This window comes from Emydura macquarii, unplaced genomic scaffold (assembly GCF_026122565.2).
Source record: "Emydura macquarii macquarii isolate MOO-44397 ecotype Brisbane River unplaced genomic scaffold, CSIRO-AGI_Emac_v2 contig_2422, whole genome shotgun sequence".
In the NCBI taxonomy this organism is placed as follows: Eukaryota; Metazoa; Chordata; order Testudines; family Chelidae; genus Emydura; species Emydura macquarii.
Genome location: NW_027132559.1, coordinates 13,259,094 through 13,277,544, shown reverse-complemented (window position 1 = coordinate 13,277,544; position 18,451 = coordinate 13,259,094). Strand labels below are relative to the sequence as shown.

Genomic DNA, 18,451 nt, shown 5'->3' with positions numbered 1-18,451 from the left:
GAAATTACAACATACAACATAGAAGCTATATTTTATCTCAGATAAAGGAGAGGTTTTTTCCGTCATTCAGAGTGATGGGAAACGGTGTGTTGATACAAACCTAACATTAGTGAATTTAAAATGTAATGTCTTTTTCCTTCTTAAATTATACAAGAAGGAAAGTTAAATAAAAAAGTTTCAAGAAATGAACAATTATGTTCTAAGTAAAGTACAATTCCACACTGGTCAGATACTTTCTCACTAAGTTTTAAAAGTTCAGAATCCCAAGCCAGTTTAATTTTATCATCATACTTCATATTAAGAAACATATTTCATCCTAAGTTAAAAATTATTATTTTTATTTTTTTCCTTATGCTTATTTGATATAGACATTCCTTTCTTAGTGTGTCTTCATTAAATTTCATGTGGCATGACACTGTTAAAATCCTATATAAGAAGTTATAGCAGGATTAGCTTCTAAATCAAGTGTAAAAAGCGAACACATTTTAGTATTGTATCAGCTTTGCTAGCGCTACAGTTTTTTTACTGCATTTGACAGCTGCAGTATACACTTTGGTTTGGACACTGCTAATCAGAAGAATAAATGTTTTAATACGAAATTGAATTTAAAGAAGTAGATACATATATGGAAAGAGTGGGAGATCTAAAAATGGAAAAGCCAAATAGATACATAAAAATGTATTTGGGTTTTAGTTGAGGTGTGTTTAACATTTTGTTAGTAGGCACAGAACAAATCTTAAAAGGAAAAGAAAATAGTAACAGCCAGTTGGGTGCCGTGGAGGCTAAGTATAGCTAATGATAAAACAGAGTTTGAGAATACATTTGGGATATGGAACAGCACAGTCCGCACTGTGTTGCGGTTAGTTTATTCAGCATACACATATGCATGATGTGAGACAGAGACAGCGTTAATTGCACAGCTGCATCTTTACAACATAGAAAGGGATTCGGTGAGTGGATTCAGCTTGGCTCTGGGTAGAACTGCTATGTTTCTCTCCTCATGGAAATTACTACACATCCAAGAACAGCAGCTAGAATCAGAGAGGAACAATTAAAGCTGTTTAAGAATGGTGAGAATTTCTACAAACTGTGGATAACTTAAGGTTTATCTACCATGTCAACTTAGACATACTAGCGCAAGCCAGCATAGATGGCGCCTTCATAGGAGGAAGGTAGGGAGGAGATAGAAAGAGTGGCAAGTACTGAAAAGAACAGAATCTTGCATTTAAAATAAAAGTCTGACCTGAGTTCTGTTAAAAGCCACACGTGCAAATACTGCCTGTGAGATTCCTGCTCGTTTCAATTCATCACGCACCCACTGGTAGATTTCGGAAGACACCTCTGTATTGGTTGAGACCTGCTGCTCCAACGGCTTGTTCATGGATCTACTGACAGGAGGAGGGTGGTTCAAGTACTGTTGATTTAAGGACTGCTGGGCTAGAAGTCTGTTCACTGCATACTGCTGGTTCAGCAGCTGGGCCATTACTAGCTGCTGATTTACCAACTGAGGGCTAATAGGAGTAGATACAAGTCCAGGGTGCAGGTTTGGAAGTGGGGTCCGAACCGATGGCTGACTGCTATGAGAAAGCTGAACAGGGGATGGAGGCTGTTCGGCTGTGTTCCCTGGGACTGGCTGCTGACCAAAGTTGATGTGGTTGGCACCTTGCTGGGATAGTTCAGAAAGGCTGTCCATGTCAACTAGAATGGAAAAGAAATTTTTAGTTAGACAAAATACCCCTACAGATGAATTGAAAATTAGTAAATGTGATGCTCTTCATAAGAGCTTTCTAGCTGAAGGCCACTTCATTTAGGCTCCAGCTTACTGAATTGTAAATCACATAATAAGCTTCATAACACCATTCCTGGACATCTCTTGCCTTCCAAGGATGATGCAGTGCATTAAAAAGAAGAAGAACGAATACACCTTCCCACACCCCAGGATGAACTAGTTGGGATTCCATAAAACCCTGTCTCATCTGGTCCAAATATGGTCAGGGAGGATCCTTTCCTGAAGGTACGGACAAGGGGAATGTCACAGCCACCCAATTAAAAAAATAAAAGCCATGGTTGCAGTGAAGATACACATTTATATGGGTCTAAACTCTAAAGCATTGTCAATAAACAAGGGCCCAAAGCCAGGAAGCAAGAACCAGATAAAGAAAAGGACGACAAAAAAGGGAATGGGGAGCAGTGCTACCCAGCTCAACAGGAACCCAGAGAGGCCCCTCTGTAAGCATGTGTGTGCACGACTCCGGGTGCAGGCGTGCAAAACCTAGGATGCCTGTTACTGGGGAGCAGCCTCAGTCTGGCACATAGACCCACCGGCTGCTTGTGTTGCACTCACAAACTTTAACTCTTGCAGTTTTCCCTATTATACCTACAGTTCCCAGATGGGAAGGAGAAGGGCAAACAGTCTAGACATCCCTGTACCCTGCTAATTCCTGGTTGCTGTATCAACACTATGGCCTGTTAGAAATTAGAATAATTTACGTTATATTGTGGGATTATATTGGCACAGAGCAGTACCAGGATTGGACAAAGGCCACCTTTCTCTTCCTCACTCCCGAGCTGCTCTTCAGCCATGGCCAAGGATCTGGATGTGTGTGGGAGTGGGGTAGGGAAGAGGGACAAGCTGATTTATCTTATAGCTTCCCATGTGTCATTATTTCAGTGGCTTGAAGCGCAGCCAAACTTTTTTTTTTTTTTTTTTTTTTTTTTTTTTTTTAAACTGGCACCTTCCCTCCTCTCTCACTCACAGACACTTCCTCTGTCTGGGCTAATCAAACCTTTTATTCTAACTCCCAGCTCCTCCATGGGTAATTTAGACTCCCTTGCAACTGAGCAGCATACATACATAGCTCTGGAACAGTCCAGGTTCCAGTAAGGCTCCTTTAGGTTTATTAACAGTCTCTCCCCCCCAATCTTAGACTTTTGACCAACTTTGATAAGGCAAGGCTCCTTTAGGCCAGGTTTATTTAGAATAGATCTTTATTCAAATGTGTTTCATTTACTGGCAATATTCCTAAAATGGCAAAAAATAAAAATATCAGTGTAAGAAACAAATCCAAGTTTATGAGAAGGGAGAAAACATATCTATGATTTTCACAATAATTAAAGTTCCTCATTAACAATAATTCAGCAGATCACCCTCCTACCAGAGGGGGGTCTATAGGAAGAAATCTGTACATGATTCCCTCACACAGATTCCCCTCATGCTGTCCTGTCAAAGGTGGAGTAAAGTAGGGGTTCTTCTACACAGGGGTCCCCTGCTTCCAAACTCTGGTAAGGACCCACAGCTTCTTGTCATAATGCTTCATTGGAGCCCCCCACTAGTTTCAGCAGCTCCTGGAATTCTTGGGGAGACGTAGTGCGGAGTTTGTGGCTGTGTAACCATTTCAGATAATGGGATTCTCATTACCCTGGCTTGCATGCTCTTCAATCCCTTTCCCTTTGCAGACCCAGCACTCACAGCAAGATCCTGTTGGGGGAAGATAAAGGAGGGAGTGGTGTGATGGAGATGGCCAAGCCCCCTTCTGCGTGGTTGGGAGATCAGCACAAGGATCTGGCCCATTGACATCAGTGCAAGTTTTTCCATAGATCTCAGTGGGCTTTGGAATAGGCCTGAACACAGTCCTCGGGAGGGGCAATACAGCTTCAGACTTTACACTTACAGAAAAATCTGACACTGCTGAAATTAATGTTACACAGAAGCTACAAACAAGTTTAAGGAAAGCAGCCTTCTGTTTTCACTAACTGAAAGCAGAGATCAACCCAAGTGTGCCATTCACTTGGAACAGTAATTCAAGCAATTACCACAAAAGTGATGCATTGTCTTCATTACTGCCTTAAGCTATAAAAGGCAAGTAACCTGTTTTGGTAGATGAATGATTTTGCTTTAAATACAAAAAGCTAGAACATGCTCAAAATTCAGACCCAATTAGACTCCATTTCTTCATTCCTAAAAATGTTTGAAAATTATTATGTAAAAGCTGATGTAAAATGCCCAAATGTATATTAATTGATTTAAAAAACAAACTGTGAAAGACATTTATAAGTACATTAAAAATTAATATACCCCACCAACTAATTTATTATAATCCTATAATACACATGCACACTATAGCCTTACTATAATCAGCAAAAACTTGTCCTAACAGTTATAACAAGGACCTTGTCCTAATGAATTGAAGTTACTTCCCCAGAAGTCACAGCAAGATACAGTTCTTTTGTTAATTCATAAGTTTCTTGTAGGAGGAGAGTGATGGAGACCTGACTAGAATTTGTTACAGTAACTACAGACTTGTTTCTTTAAATATAATTTAGCCATTATAGGAAAAAAAATCACAATAGTTCAGTCTAAAGCTTTTTTTTCCCCTTGCTTTTTTAAAAAATTATTCTAGGCTGTGGTAAATCTCAGATTTACAAAATGACAATTTTATATCTTATTCCAATTTCCCACATGTCAGACAAACAAAATCAGTTTGGCTAGTTTAATAACAAATATTTACTGAAATTAATTCTGATTATATATGTACTCCCCACACCCTCATAAAAATCCATGCTACATTGGTCTTGAAGAGCTCTAGCTTCCTACAGGACTGTAAAAGACCTTGACATACATGTAATGCTATAACGCTATCACCACTGCAACTTTTTTGCTTACCCATCATATCTTTTGCCTTCTTGAAATGTTTATACCACCTTCCAAATTCCTGACATTTTGCTGCTGAGACATTTGCATAGTAAGTGCTGTTCACAATGGAAGAAATCATACTCTGCATGAAAAGGGGGGGAAAAATCATCTGTAACACATAGCAGCACAAATTGAGAAACAGAAATTATTTCAACTGTTGAAACCATAATATTTTTAGAGTCTGAGCATCATATTGCATTTTTAATCCTTTAGCCCAGAGCTTCAACTTTTGAAATCCATTAATCAAGCTTAAAATCATATACCAAATACATTGCAAATGGGAACAAAAAACAAATCCACTGAGAAAAGAATAAAGTTATCAACTCTAAGAATCTTAGACCAGCAGAGATGGTGTTGTTTCAACAGATTAAGAACTAAAATTTGAAATCCAGAAAGTATTATTTATTAGAACTTTTACTGGTTTTGATTGCAATTGACCCATCCTAGGTCCATGCAACACTGCTGCGGATATGCCCATTCCTTTCATGTCACTGGTATGCAGCCCAGAACCCAGAGAATCATGGGACCAAATTTAATCTAGAATGAGGTCTTCTAGGTTTCAGAAGAGTGGATTATGGCAATGCTGCACAAGACTGGACACACTCATCTCAACCAAGCAAACTGTTCACAGGGAACAACTTAGAGATGAAGATGACAATGAGAGTTTGTTTCTCAAGGTATAGTGCTATTAAGTGACTAATTCTAAGATTGCAGATTGTTGTAAAATATACTAAAGATATCAGATATTTAAAAACTATTAAATGTGAAGATATCTTGAGAAATAAGCTGGTTAGTCTGAAAGAGGTGCCAAATTTTAACCAAACTAAAATAAATTATAAAACCTTTCAACAACATGCTATCTCACAAATCCATCCAGATTATGATTTGCACAATGATGCACTGTTTCAAGTTAAAAATTACACTCAATATAGGCAATATATTTTTGCGATAGGATGTGTGATCATCAAAAATCAGTGAGTACAATTCCAATAGACTGATGAATTTCAATAGCATTTAATGTGGAAAATAACTACTATTAGCTTAACTAAAGGAATTGTCCAGCATATTTAGAACACAATGACATGCTAAAAGACAAAGCCCTGATTATTAAGTTTCGTTTGCTAGCCTGCCTGTAACATTTCATTATATTTGTGCTATGGTGAAATCAACGTACAGCATGGGGCCTTTGTTATATGAATTGTAATAACCATTAGCAAAGACAGTTTGGGGACAAAGGCAGTAAATATTACTTCAAGTCTGTTACAAACTATTCCTGATCTAACACTGTGTTATCTTGATTATTGATTCTACTAGAGTCCATTATAAACATTTGTTTTATAAAATGCTGGTCAGTAACGTGAATTTCTTGGATTCCAAAACAGTTGTGCTGACAGGGTATACTATGTTACTAAGGCAAAACATGGATATCCTGTTACAGAAGCTTTGTAATGAAGGTACCAGAGGGTTACTACTTTATAGTCATCTTCATGTGTTTTCATAAACCATCAAAAATATAGTCTAAGTGCTTACTATTCCTTTACATTAACCAGTGTTTTTCAAATGAACTAGAAGTCTATTAAACAGTATAAAAAAAGTAAATCTTGACAGATCACTAACTACAGCCTGAATTATCTGAACGAAGCTTATCTGAATTCAAATTCTATTTCCAGCACACGGACAATATCACTGATGTCTGATACTAATAAAAATATGGTTTAGATTCCCATATGGACAGCTGATGCACATCAACTCCCCCCACCCCCACAAACCCCATGAGTTGCATCTGTGAAACATATGAATGAATGAACAGGTTATTGTGCATACAAAACCTGCCTCTGTGCAAAATGGGTAACTGCACAACCCACTTGGTCCACACAGTTAACTCTGTGCATGTGTGTGCATGTGTACACACATGCATATTTGGCTGGTGCAATTTAGAGTTTAATTTTTGAAAATCTTGCCCATCTCTGATCTCTCATCTTTTTTGCTAGGACAGGATAACTAAGTATGAAAAAGTCATTAGTAGTAATTTTCAGTGTGCCTCCTGCTATTATTAAAGATGTCTGCCTAAGATTTCCTGTCCTCGTCTCCACTCAAATATCATTCCCCTTCATCTCCCAATGAAGTTATAATCCTCTGTTTATGACATCACAGTCAGTTACCAAAGAAATATGATATCATCCGTTCAGCACTGTGACTTCACTGTAGGGCCAAACAGGAGGAACAGATTGGCTGAGTGAAACCCTTGTGTAAACAACATGGGTAAAGCCCTGGTCCCTTTGAAGTCAATGGTAAAACTCCTACGGACTTCAATAGGACCATGATTTCACCCCACATATCTGAGAATTAGCAAGAGTGGCAATGGAAATAGTGAAAGACGCATATAAAGTAATTGTATCTAAAGTATTCCCAGTCTGAAAGTCCCTCTAACACTGCACTCTTTAAGAACATTTCACACAAATATGCAAACTACTGTAGTTCATTTGCTAATTCATTAAAGGCAACAGTTTTACAAGTCTAGTAAAATGTTAATATCTCGTTAATTCAGAAAGTACCTTCACCAAATCTTTTCTTCACTATTTCTATTATTGATCTGTCTGTATCACTGTTTTCAGAAGCTCATGGTGTGTATCTATGTCTTGAAAATATTCCCAACATTCTTGACGGAACCCCATTCTTGATCTTGAGCATAATGAGCTGTCTCGTTCTCAGCCACAGGACACACTACAGGCAAAAAGCCCTCTAACTCTTTGTTGGTGGCTTGTACTCCTCCCTCCATCAAATTAGTCCACAAGTGTTATACTTTACTGTACCATGGTTCCTTATCCAGATATACCTGGTACTGGTTCCTTATCCAGATTTACCTTATGTATGCTATCGCTGTAGATACTTCCCAAGAACAGGGAAGATGAGCTAGCACAATGTGCAGCCTGAATAAATCTCAGACATTCAAATGCATCACAGTACTCACCCATGATCTGGCCACAGCTTTCACACTTTCTGTGAAAGAAAATTGATAAACTGTATAAGTTGGCCATAGATCTCAAAATCTTAGAGTACTTCCTATAACCTTATCCTTCGGACCAAGTTGCTTTAGGATCCAAAATCTCTCTCACACATACACACTTCCTACAAGTACATGTACAGAACTTGCTGTTCTGTTTTGAGAATATGATGAAGATCTGATCTGAAATGGTGCCACCTTGACAGAAACTCCACTACTTTTGAATGATACCATCTGCCACAGCCTGAGTTTTCTATTTTTTCGCCAGATATACTATTTACAATTAGGTCTTCTGTAACTTTGTTGGAATAGGGCTAGAATTTGTTCTCAAGTACAGCTTAGGTTTCCCTAGAAGGTAGTTTTCAAAAATGAATCTCATCCCCACAAGAGGTTAAATATCATAGATTTGATAAATAGGCATGATCTTTTCTTCAAGAAGTTTCAAGCACTCTCTAAAAAGTATGTTTTTTATATGTCCATTGTTTTGAAAAAAATTGCCACGGTCATCAGTCACCTTTTACATTAAGATGTTGCAGGCCAATATATGATGTGCTTTGCTAGGCAATAGAAGGAATTTTGTCTGGTCATTTCAGTAACCACCATAGGTATTCTCTGGGAAGAATTCATTCGTTGTTTCATTTAAGACTGCTCACCAACTAGGTAAAAAATTGGTCAGTTATGACTAAAAAGTATATTGTTGTCCTTTTTGCAAAACAACAAAAACAATGTTAATCAGGTTAATTCAATCATCCAAACCAAAACTGTTCACGCTTTCCTGCCAAATCAACCAACCACCGCAAAATCTGTTATCAGTGATTGCTCAGCTTCCAGTCAAAAACACTTAAGCCCCACAATTTCAAAACTTCCCCCAAAATAACCTTAAAATTACTCTTTTATATAGCAAGACCGAAGCACAAAAAACAACCTCAAAGGGTTTTTGGGCTGCAGTATTTGCACAGAACAAATGCATCCTAACAGACTTAGCAGAGGGTACCAGAGACAATAGTTCCTCACAGGACTCTGAGCTAGATACTAAGGATTTTTTGGTATGAAATTTCCCCCTCAAAGTGGTATCATATCCAAAACTTATTTAGGCCTTTCTGATTGTTTAACTGGAAAGGATGGGGGGAGAAGCATTTATGAATCTGGTTCACCAGTGTTTAAAGCTTTCAAGCTTTTTCTCTGTGGAGGGGGCAAGGGCTGCAACAACTTATTTACACAATTATCTAAATACGATTAAACAGCTGATGGACAAATATTAAACTGGAAAATGTATAGTCATTTCAGCTTAATGTAATCCTCTTTCTGTAAACACCCAAGATGATTTTTTTTTCAACCAGAACAGTCCTGACATCTCATAAGCCTAGGGGTGAATAGCAAGAGATTGTTTTTGATAGTTATAAATATTCAAAAGACATGCAGACCATCTGCTTTCATAATACAGGTAAGCAAGACTGAAATGGTGACTGCTGTATAAAAATGGTTCTTTTAACAAAGTCTTCCTCTCCTCGCAAACTATAAAGACAGATGTCAAAAACTGTTTATACAGGGTAATCAGGAGCGTGCAAAATGTAATATTCCTTTTACACACAGTGCTTGCTAAAGAGATTTTTTTTCTTTTTCTTCCCATCTGTGTGTTGCAACACATTTCTACAAGTTAAAAACATTTTTTCAAACAGAGATCTCATGAATACCCAAAAACATGTTATCTGGTTTCTGAATGCTAATTAATTTCAACTAAGAAATCTGAATTTTTTCTGTAGGAAGGAATGTACGTTTTTAAAATGGAGTACCGCAGTGATAGCAGATATTGTAAACTGAACACTAAACAAGTTCAATTCTGCACCGTTTTGACAGTGGCTATTTTCACAATCTTGTCTTGCATGTAATCTGCATCTGTTAAATTTGGTTTACCATAAATGGAGCAAGTATAATTCTCTCCCTTTTCAATGAGGTTTTATGTATGCTTTGCCATTTATCAAGCTCTTCAGTATAAAGCCTTATAACAATTAATTATTTTGTCAAGTGATAAGTAAAAGATACCTTATTTTCCAAGCAGAATATGAACAGTGCTGCCCATAAAACCCTACAGTCAATTTTCAGAATTGAAACACTAATCTTGACAGTAACCTTTTAATGTATTATATTAATGGCATAGAAGTGTTAAGCACCTTTTTTATAATTCTCAATAAAATGAACATTTATTGAACAATCTGTCAAAGTACAGGTTCCAATTTTTTTTTTAAGCCAAACTTAAGAGTTCTGTCTATTTTCAATTCCATAAATTCTCCACCTTAGATCCCTATGTACTCGGCAGGACAGGATACTCTACCACCACCACTATAGTCTGCCTAAAACATTCAAACTGTGATCTCTGCTTCAGTCCATAAATAAAGTTTAATTGTTGCTGAATTTACAGAACAGAGTAAAGCTCTGGATGTGGGGGGGAGGGAGGCTTTATTAGAAGAGGAGGAACTGTGCATATCTCAATGTACAATATATGCTTTACCCAAAGGAATTTTACCACAAACAAAAGCCACCAACAGTGGATAATAGTAAGGAAGCTGCTTGGATCAATGAAATAATAGTGGTAGAAATCCCAAACATAGTCTGAGTTCAGACTAAGATATCAGAAGTTTCTTTAAGATTTTGTTTAAATATTATTTAATTAATACTACAGTTGTTCATGTAGGCCCCAAACAGGTAAATGCATGGTAAGGGACAGTCCCTAGCCCCAAGAGTTCACACATTTGAGATTATGCCATTCCACACACTTGGAAGATGCAACCTGGTGCCTGATGTACTGATATACAGATAATTATCTGACACCAACTAAAACCAGAATTACAACTGCAAAATATCTGGATACCATGAGTTGTTTTTAGGACAAGGAACATTAAAATGGGCTGATGCGCACGCACGCACGCACGCAAGATTATTACACTGAAATATGAGTGACATAAGAATTTGCTTTGTCATGCCCACTATAAATATGTTGAAGAAAAAAATTAGATGGACAGATACAATTTCTGATGAGAAGCCTGTTGGCGCCTTTGTCAATGCATATGGATGAAGATTTGACTCCTGTACTTTTGCCAAGATCATGAGAACTATTGTGATCTGTAGAGCAAGTGCTGGTCATATAAATTAAGATTGCCTAAAGTCTGTTTTAAAAATTAACAGATGAGTTTTCTCCAAAACAAAACACACCATCCTTGCCCTCCGCACCTCTTCTACAATACAAGTAATTTACTTATTTAAACTAGCTCCTCCCCCTTTTCCACTGCATCTAAAGGCTTTGTCTCCATACAGAGAGAACTGAAAATTGCCTCCATTATAATGATGGCTGCCACAACCTCTTATTTTGGTAAAAAGAATCTGAAGTGTTAATTCAGTCTAAAATTCAGGAAAATTCAGTCTAAAAATGAACTATCAATCCTTGCACTGCTCTGTCATCTTGTAATGTGAAAATTGGAAATTTACATGACAGAGAAGCAATATCCCATTCTCCTGATGGACATAAATAAAGCAAATTAAAAAAAAAGCTGCTTTCCAAGATATTGGTCTCATATCCACAGAGGCTAAAGGCTCAAAAAGAAAATAAAAATAAAGAGGTACATGTGAAATGCTAATTCACATACACCAATGCACAAGAAATAGGGAAACTGAAAATAGCAGAAATCTGAAGGACACGCAACCAACATTTTCAAACGTGATTGATTTTTGTCGTCTTAGTTTTTGGGAGCCCAACTTGAGTCCCTTTAAAAATAGTTGATTTTCACAAAGTGCTGAGCATTCACTCTTTGAAAGTCATCCCTTCCCTTTTAAAACGTCTCAAGTTGGGCACTCATAAATTGAGACACCAAAAGATCAGGAGTCAATCATGAAATTCTTGTCCACCATCTAAAGTCCGTAATTAGGGCTCCCAGTAGCAAAAGCTTGAAATTTAAGTGTGCTCATGACTAGACCCTTCCTGAAATCAACTGGGATAAAATATAAAAATAGTGGCAATAGAAAACAGCTTCCTAGCTTTATCTCACTGAACGAAAATGGCTTTGTGATTTTAGGAGCAGTCTCTACATTATTTCATCTGAGACTGCTTTACTTCAGTGTTCATCTTCCAGTAACTGTAACTTGAACTTTTGAGTCTCTGGGCTGGTTTACAGCAGGGAAACCCGCAAAAAGGAATATATGGATAGGAAAAGGCACCTGAGCTACTATCCATCTCAGATCAGCAAGCCTGGCTCTTAAAGCCAACTCTGTAGTGATTAAGATTAAATGTGTGGTTTGCCTGCATCGTGTTCAGGAATGAGAAGAAAGGGAGGGAACATAAACAGGAAACTCCAGGTGAAGGGAACTGAGAATACATCTATTGCCAGGGCTAGCACACACTTGTACAGACAGAAGACTTGGGGCACCTTACGTCAAAATCAGGAGCCTACACAGACTGATCTGTTAAAAGACATTGAAACTGAGCATTCATTCCCTTGCCTTACCCAATTCTCTTTTACATTGTCTTCTTGATAGGTGAACTGCATTTACCTGCAACAGTTCTGCTCTTAGGAAGACAGGGTCCTTCAGAGTTCCTTATTTGCTTTCAAATTCTTAGTTCCATCTTTTTTTTCTCCCCAAATAGGACGTGACTGAGGTTTTATTGGTGCAAATGATTTGTTAGACAGGAGAATCCTTAGAACGACTAGTAAATTAAAGTCTGCTTTGAGCACCCCCTCCCAAAAACATATATTCCTTTCTGCAGAAAGACACTTCTTCAGATTTTGATAACTCATGAGCTCCAACCATCTGCTGTGGTAATTCTCCAGTTTGGTTCCAGTAAAGGGTCTCCTGAAAGTTGCACAATATTATCCACCAAGTTAAGGAAGATTTCCTGGCTAGGGAACATGACATGCTTTTTCAGCAAGTCCTTTCTCTGGTTCTTTTGTTCCACTGGCAAAGCATCACTTTTCTGGCATGAAGCTGAGCCCTAAGGCCAAACGTCCAGACAAGAAGTCATCAGACTCAGTATCACTAATGCTTGTCTTGCTGAATTTCTTTTGGTGATTAGGATCAAATCTGTCTTTGATCTATTCTCCTACATACATTTAATAGATTTTAAAGCCAAAAGGGGTCATTATGTTCATCTATTCTGGCTTCCAACATAAAGCTGTCCATCAAATTTCACCCAGTGATTTCTGAATCTATCCCCAACAACTTGTGGTTAAACTACAGCATATCTTTCAGAAAGACATCCACTCTTAAAATTAAGACTTCAAGTGATGGAAAATTTACCACATCCCTTGATAATCTGTTCCACTGGTTAACTACCCTTACTGTTAAAAATCTGTCTTATTTCCAGTTTGAACTTTGCTGACTTCAACTTCCAGCCAATAGATATTGTTCTGCCTTTGCTAGCTAGAAAAAAAAGCCCTCTAGTATCCTATCTTCTCCCTATGAAGTTACAGAGACTGTGACTAAGTCACCTTCTAACCTTCTCTTCAAGAAACTAAATAGATGCAACAAGACTAGAAGAGCTCATCCAAGAACTGTTTACCAGACCACAAATCCTTTTTGCAGCTCTTCTCTGAACTATTAAAAGGATGCTGAAAAACTGGAGAAAGTATGCACACCAAAAATGGGCACAAGATTTCCGTAGTGGTCTAACTGATACTATAAGCAGAGGTGACATCACATCCGTACTCCTGCTAAATACTTCTTTGTTGATACAGCCAAGCAGCCAAAGTAGGGACTGCTGCATAGGGGTGTGTGTGTGAGAGATTGAGAAATGGGGCCACATTTCCCCTCAGCACCTCTTGGACCCAGAGCTGTGAAGGGCAACCCCCCCCCCACTCCTTTGGGGACACTTGGACCCAGCTGGTTGCTTCTTGCTACCACATGGCCTTGCAAAAAAACTGCAGAGAGGAACTAGCCAGGGATACCAGCCTGTACCAGCAGCTGCAGAAGCAGTCAAAGCAGGGACCTTTGGACATTCAGAGAAGTTTTACAGGGCTCTCTCTAGCCTGTCCTGATTGGCTGTGTTCTCCAATCTCCTCCTCCTCCGTTTCTTCATCTCAGCTTCACCCCCCATCTACCCCTATACTTTCTTCCCCATTGCCTTGTCCCCTGTCCCCCCTTTCTTTCAATATCCCCTCTCCCTTCAACTTCCTTTCTATTTAGCTTAGCCCCTCCTAACTAAACCCACCTAGAAAAAAAATTAATGGAACATGCCACTTGCTGCCATTACATAGTTCATTCTGCTTGTGGCTTACACCCCTTTCTTTCTCCACCCCATGCGTCTGTCCTGTCTATTTTGACTGTAAGCTCTGTGGGGGCAGGTATCATCTGCTATTCTGTGTTAGTACAGTGCCTAGCACAATGGAGCCCTATTTGAGACTGTTCTTTTGCCACTACTCACAGTAAACCTGATTATTAATAATCCTATTAGAGAGACAAGGGGGTTGAGATAATATCTTTTCTTAGACCAACTTCTGCTGGTGAGAAAGATGAGCTTACATACAAACCTCTTCCTCTGGTCTTTACTCTGGGTAAGCTCGAAAGCTTGTCACTCTCACCAGCAGTAGCTGGTCCAATAAAAGATATTACTTCACTCGCCTTGTCTCTCTAATCTCCTGGGACAAACACGGCTAGAACAACACTGCATACAGTAATCACATTAGGTTTTTGCCACAGCACCACATTAGGAGCTAGGGTTTAGTTTGTTATCTATATTGGTCCCAAAATCAGACATTCTGTAAGTGCCCCATTCTGTAAGTATATTTAGCTCTATTAAGGAAGCATGGGATGAATGACTGTCTTTTCTGTCAAAGTGGATTCAAGTGCACTAGAGTCTGAACGGGAAGTTCACTGAAGTTCACAGTGAATCCAAGACTAAAATGTCTAAAGCTCCTTATCAACTGCTAACTGATTTTGATGGATAAATGAAGATTTCATTAAACAGTTATCTAGTTTGGGCAAGTTACACATTGCATCTCTCCCTCTGTGTTGCTGGCTTTAGCAATGAGAGTTTTCACAAAAAGTCTAACCATCCCGGAAAGATACAAAACTGGATATGACATTGGAAACATTAAGACAAATCTCATTGATTTTTGATAACAGGGATATGCACATTGTTGCAGTAGAACCAGGGGATTTCTTGGACTCAATTATTTCCTGGAGAGAATCTACTATTTGAATTTCTTGTATACCATTAACTGCCGGTTTGGGTTTCATCACACGTGTGGCTCCTTTTCTTTTTGTTGAACAAAGAATGGGGAATACATCCCTGAAAACTTCTGGAGTTCCTGGTACTGGAAAAGACATTTGAATTTATTGTAAGGGACATTCAGAGAACATGCATAAGAACAGAGTTCTGTTTAGCCCATCTACTTTCAGAGGATATTTTGACAGGTGGGAAAACAGTTTTGGAAGGAGGATATAGTATTTTGAAAAGTATATCCTAACAAAACATTTTTCCATGGTAAGCACTATCCAAGGTGAGACAGTTTTAGTCCTCTTCTCCCCGAACAGATATTAGTAGTGAGGGTCTTAGCAGAAGTTTCACTATCATTTCTTATCCTTGAGTCCATTTCTCCTATTGATAATCTCCTTCACATCCAGAAAAATCTTTTAAAGAGATTTTTAGGAAACTAGGCCACATCAAGATCACACTAAAGACCATTATCCCACTCTGAGAAATAACTCTTAGCAAACCTGTAAATATTTTGTGACTCTGGGTGTATTAAGTTTAGAGTTAGGGAACTTGTCAGAATTAAGTATTCTCTAGACTTGCATATATGAGGAAAGTCTTTTATGTCTTCTCACCCTTGGGGAAGACAGATTTCTTTAACTTGTTTATTCTAAGATTTGGAGGGAGACAGGTCTCAGGCTGCTGCCAGGTGTTTGAGGTTTACTTGCTGTGCTCAAGACTAAAAAACCTGTCCTCTGATAAATGCTGCAAGGCATCAGAGGAATATGATACTAGTTTTTCCATTGTGGAGTCATCCAAGGAAGTAGACAGAGACCTCACCCTTCCCCTAGCATTTATTTTGAGGAGACAAGGTGGGAAGTGAAGAGGAAACTATATATCATTTTTTTTTTTTAAATTAAGCTTTGAGAGTTTGCTTGTAGGTTTCAGAACCTTAAAAAAAATTGTCTCAAATAATCCTCAGCGAGCATTCAAGCCAGAGTTGAGATCAATCTGACACAGAAGGAAGTATTTGGTATGTCAAAGCCAGAAGTTCTTATCTCTCTCTGTGTAGCCACTCAAGAAGCCAGTCTCACTGTGCTTTCATTCCTGCCAGGTGTAAAGGATTATTCTGAGTCCAATTCCTTTTCTTCAAACAAGACTGTCACAGTGCAGATCAACAGCACAGCACTCTCCATAAAGAGCAGAACATAGTTAGTACATCTGGGCACCTTTCTTCTATATGTTGGTGGCATTTTGTAGGGAAAAAAAATTCTATCAGAAAAATTTGTCAAACTGAGAAAAAAACAGCCATGTCTACTTGTAGTCAGAGCAGAATGGACATGATTAGTGCAGCAAGATGAGAAAAAACCGTCTGATGAATCAGAGTCATCTGTCCACTTGCCTTTTAAAGAGAATTTAAGTTGGCTATCCAGATAAGAGTTCTTTAATGTACAGAGATGAACTTCATTTTAATTCCTAAACTGACACTTCATAATACACAAATTTACCATACAATTTGGAAAAGTTCTTTACCATTGGCAATTACTGAGGAAAAGCAACATAAAGGACCACAATGGCATTAGTGTGGTAGGTGTAACTGACTTGCATTGGCAAAGCTGTAAGCTGGGAACTAGCAAGTCACACGGCTGTGCAATACTTAGCTCTAATTGGTGCTATAATGTTTTTTATAAAAAAAAATCTAAGACACACATTAAGTTAAGGTAGTAACTGTCGAGTGACATAACAATCAGAGACAATATATTTCTTCATTGTTAATGAAATTCAGTTAAAAGTGGAGGAAGTGATAAAGAAAATACTGTTAGTACTGTGTTTTACATAAGAACACAATATAGAAAGGGAAGTGCAATTAAATCTTAATGTGGACATTTTTTATTTTTAGTTTATCATCTGGTTTACATTTTGAGCCCCTTTGCCGACAGTAAATTATGCTGGAATTTCTTAGGGAATAACTGCCATGTTATTTTAGTTTAATAAAATAACTGACACAGAAAAGGAAGGGGGGAGGGGAAGGAAAGCAAGAAGAGAATACCAACCCCCCCACTCCTTATCTTTAGCTAAGTATTCAAATGCTTTCTATATGAATTGTCCGTGGTCCAACTCCAGCACCATGTAATAATACAATACATTACAACACAATACAATGCAATCTTGGATTTCTGTAGCGCCCTTCATGCAAGCATCCCAGGGTGCTTTACAATCATTATGAGTTAAAATTAAAACTGAAGCACATACAATTCCTAATAGAATCATTTTAAGAATGCTAAACAGAACAAATAACTTTTAAGTCTAGATTTAAAAGTCCCAACTGTCAGAGCGTTCCTTACTTCAATTGGCAATGAGTTCCAAAGCTAGAGAGCAAAGCGACTACAGGCTCTCTTATGTTATGTTAAAGGATCTCTTATGTTGTTTATACTCTTACAGTACTCTACAATCAACCAGTTTCCAATAAAAGAAAAATTGTACATGTTATTGGCAAATCTTGTTTTAAAGAAAGCTGGGGAGTAGCTGGGGAAGTTAGAAAAAAAATCAGGGTTCACACTCAGACACATCTAAAGACACAAAATGCATAAGTGGTGCATTAAGAAATGATGTAAGAAAGCATTTATAATAAACATGCAATTCTTGAGCCGTGTATTATTTACTGGCACTAAATATGCTGCAAAGATATATAGATGGACACTTTAAACACTAGTTACTGTATATGGCTTCTGTCAAGACCATCATTGCAGTGAAAGTGAAATAAAACAGTTCAGTTTTATAATGTATACAGGCATCTTTTTTTCTGAAATTAGCACTGTGTTCCTTGTTTTACGCCTGTCACTTCCCGAAATCTTCAAGGCCATATTATGCAGACATCCTTCACGTGAGTATGGACTGAAAACCACACAAGTACAGACCAGAATTGCTCAGTACACAGAGAATGGAAAGGAGAAGCACAGAAACATTATCATTTGCCTGCAATCCACAGAACCTCCTCATCGGAGTTTGGGGCTCTGCAGTACTGTGGCTAGGACTGAATAAAAGGCTGCTGCTACAACATCATTTCTGCACAAGCGACTCGCAGAAAAACTTACCACAGAAGATAAATGCTAAGTATCATGCATCATCTTGCATGAAAACACCACAGCCCCTGCTGGAGGCAAATGCATGTGGGGCCCCATGACAACAGATCCCGTCATAGCTGCACTAACAGGGCCTTCTGAGGTCAGAGTTTATATTGCTTTGGTATTTGCATATCCAATAAGTCAGTCAGCAAACCCAGGAAAGGAAACAGATTTTTCTAGCCCAGTTCATGAATTTCCCTCCTGAAAAGGATGATTTGGCCTTCATTTACAGCATTTCAGATATGAATATGTTTCTACCTCTCCATCATAAATTCTATTTTCCTTCTATTAAATATTCAGGTCAGAGGAAATTGTTCTATATTAATATACAGAAACATCTATACATGATTTAAATATTCAAAAACTCTAATCAGTGTTGAAAGTCTGATTTCAAATGAGAAAAAAAAAATTAGAAATTTCAATTAGAGGGGAGATTCCTTGTCCTCTAC

The 18,451-nt window shown here is 38.1% G+C and overlaps 1 protein-coding gene across 3 annotated transcripts in view; it reads right to left on the bottom strand.

Annotated features, from left to right (window-relative positions):
- The window catches only part of SATB1 (SATB homeobox 1), an 86,576-nt gene that overhangs the window by 51,956 nt on the left and 16,169 nt on the right, over positions 1 to 18,451 (bottom strand). For all 3 annotated transcript variants that reach the window (XM_067561946.1, XM_067561947.1, XM_067561948.1), the window contains exons 6-7: positions 4,664 to 4,775; positions 1,244 to 1,698 (exon numbers count right to left, since the gene is read on the bottom strand). In XM_067561946.1, the coding sequence (XP_067418047.1) occupies positions 1,244 to 1,698; positions 4,664 to 4,775 (567 nt within the window). The remainder of the gene's footprint in view (positions 1 to 1,243; positions 1,699 to 4,663; positions 4,776 to 18,451) is intronic.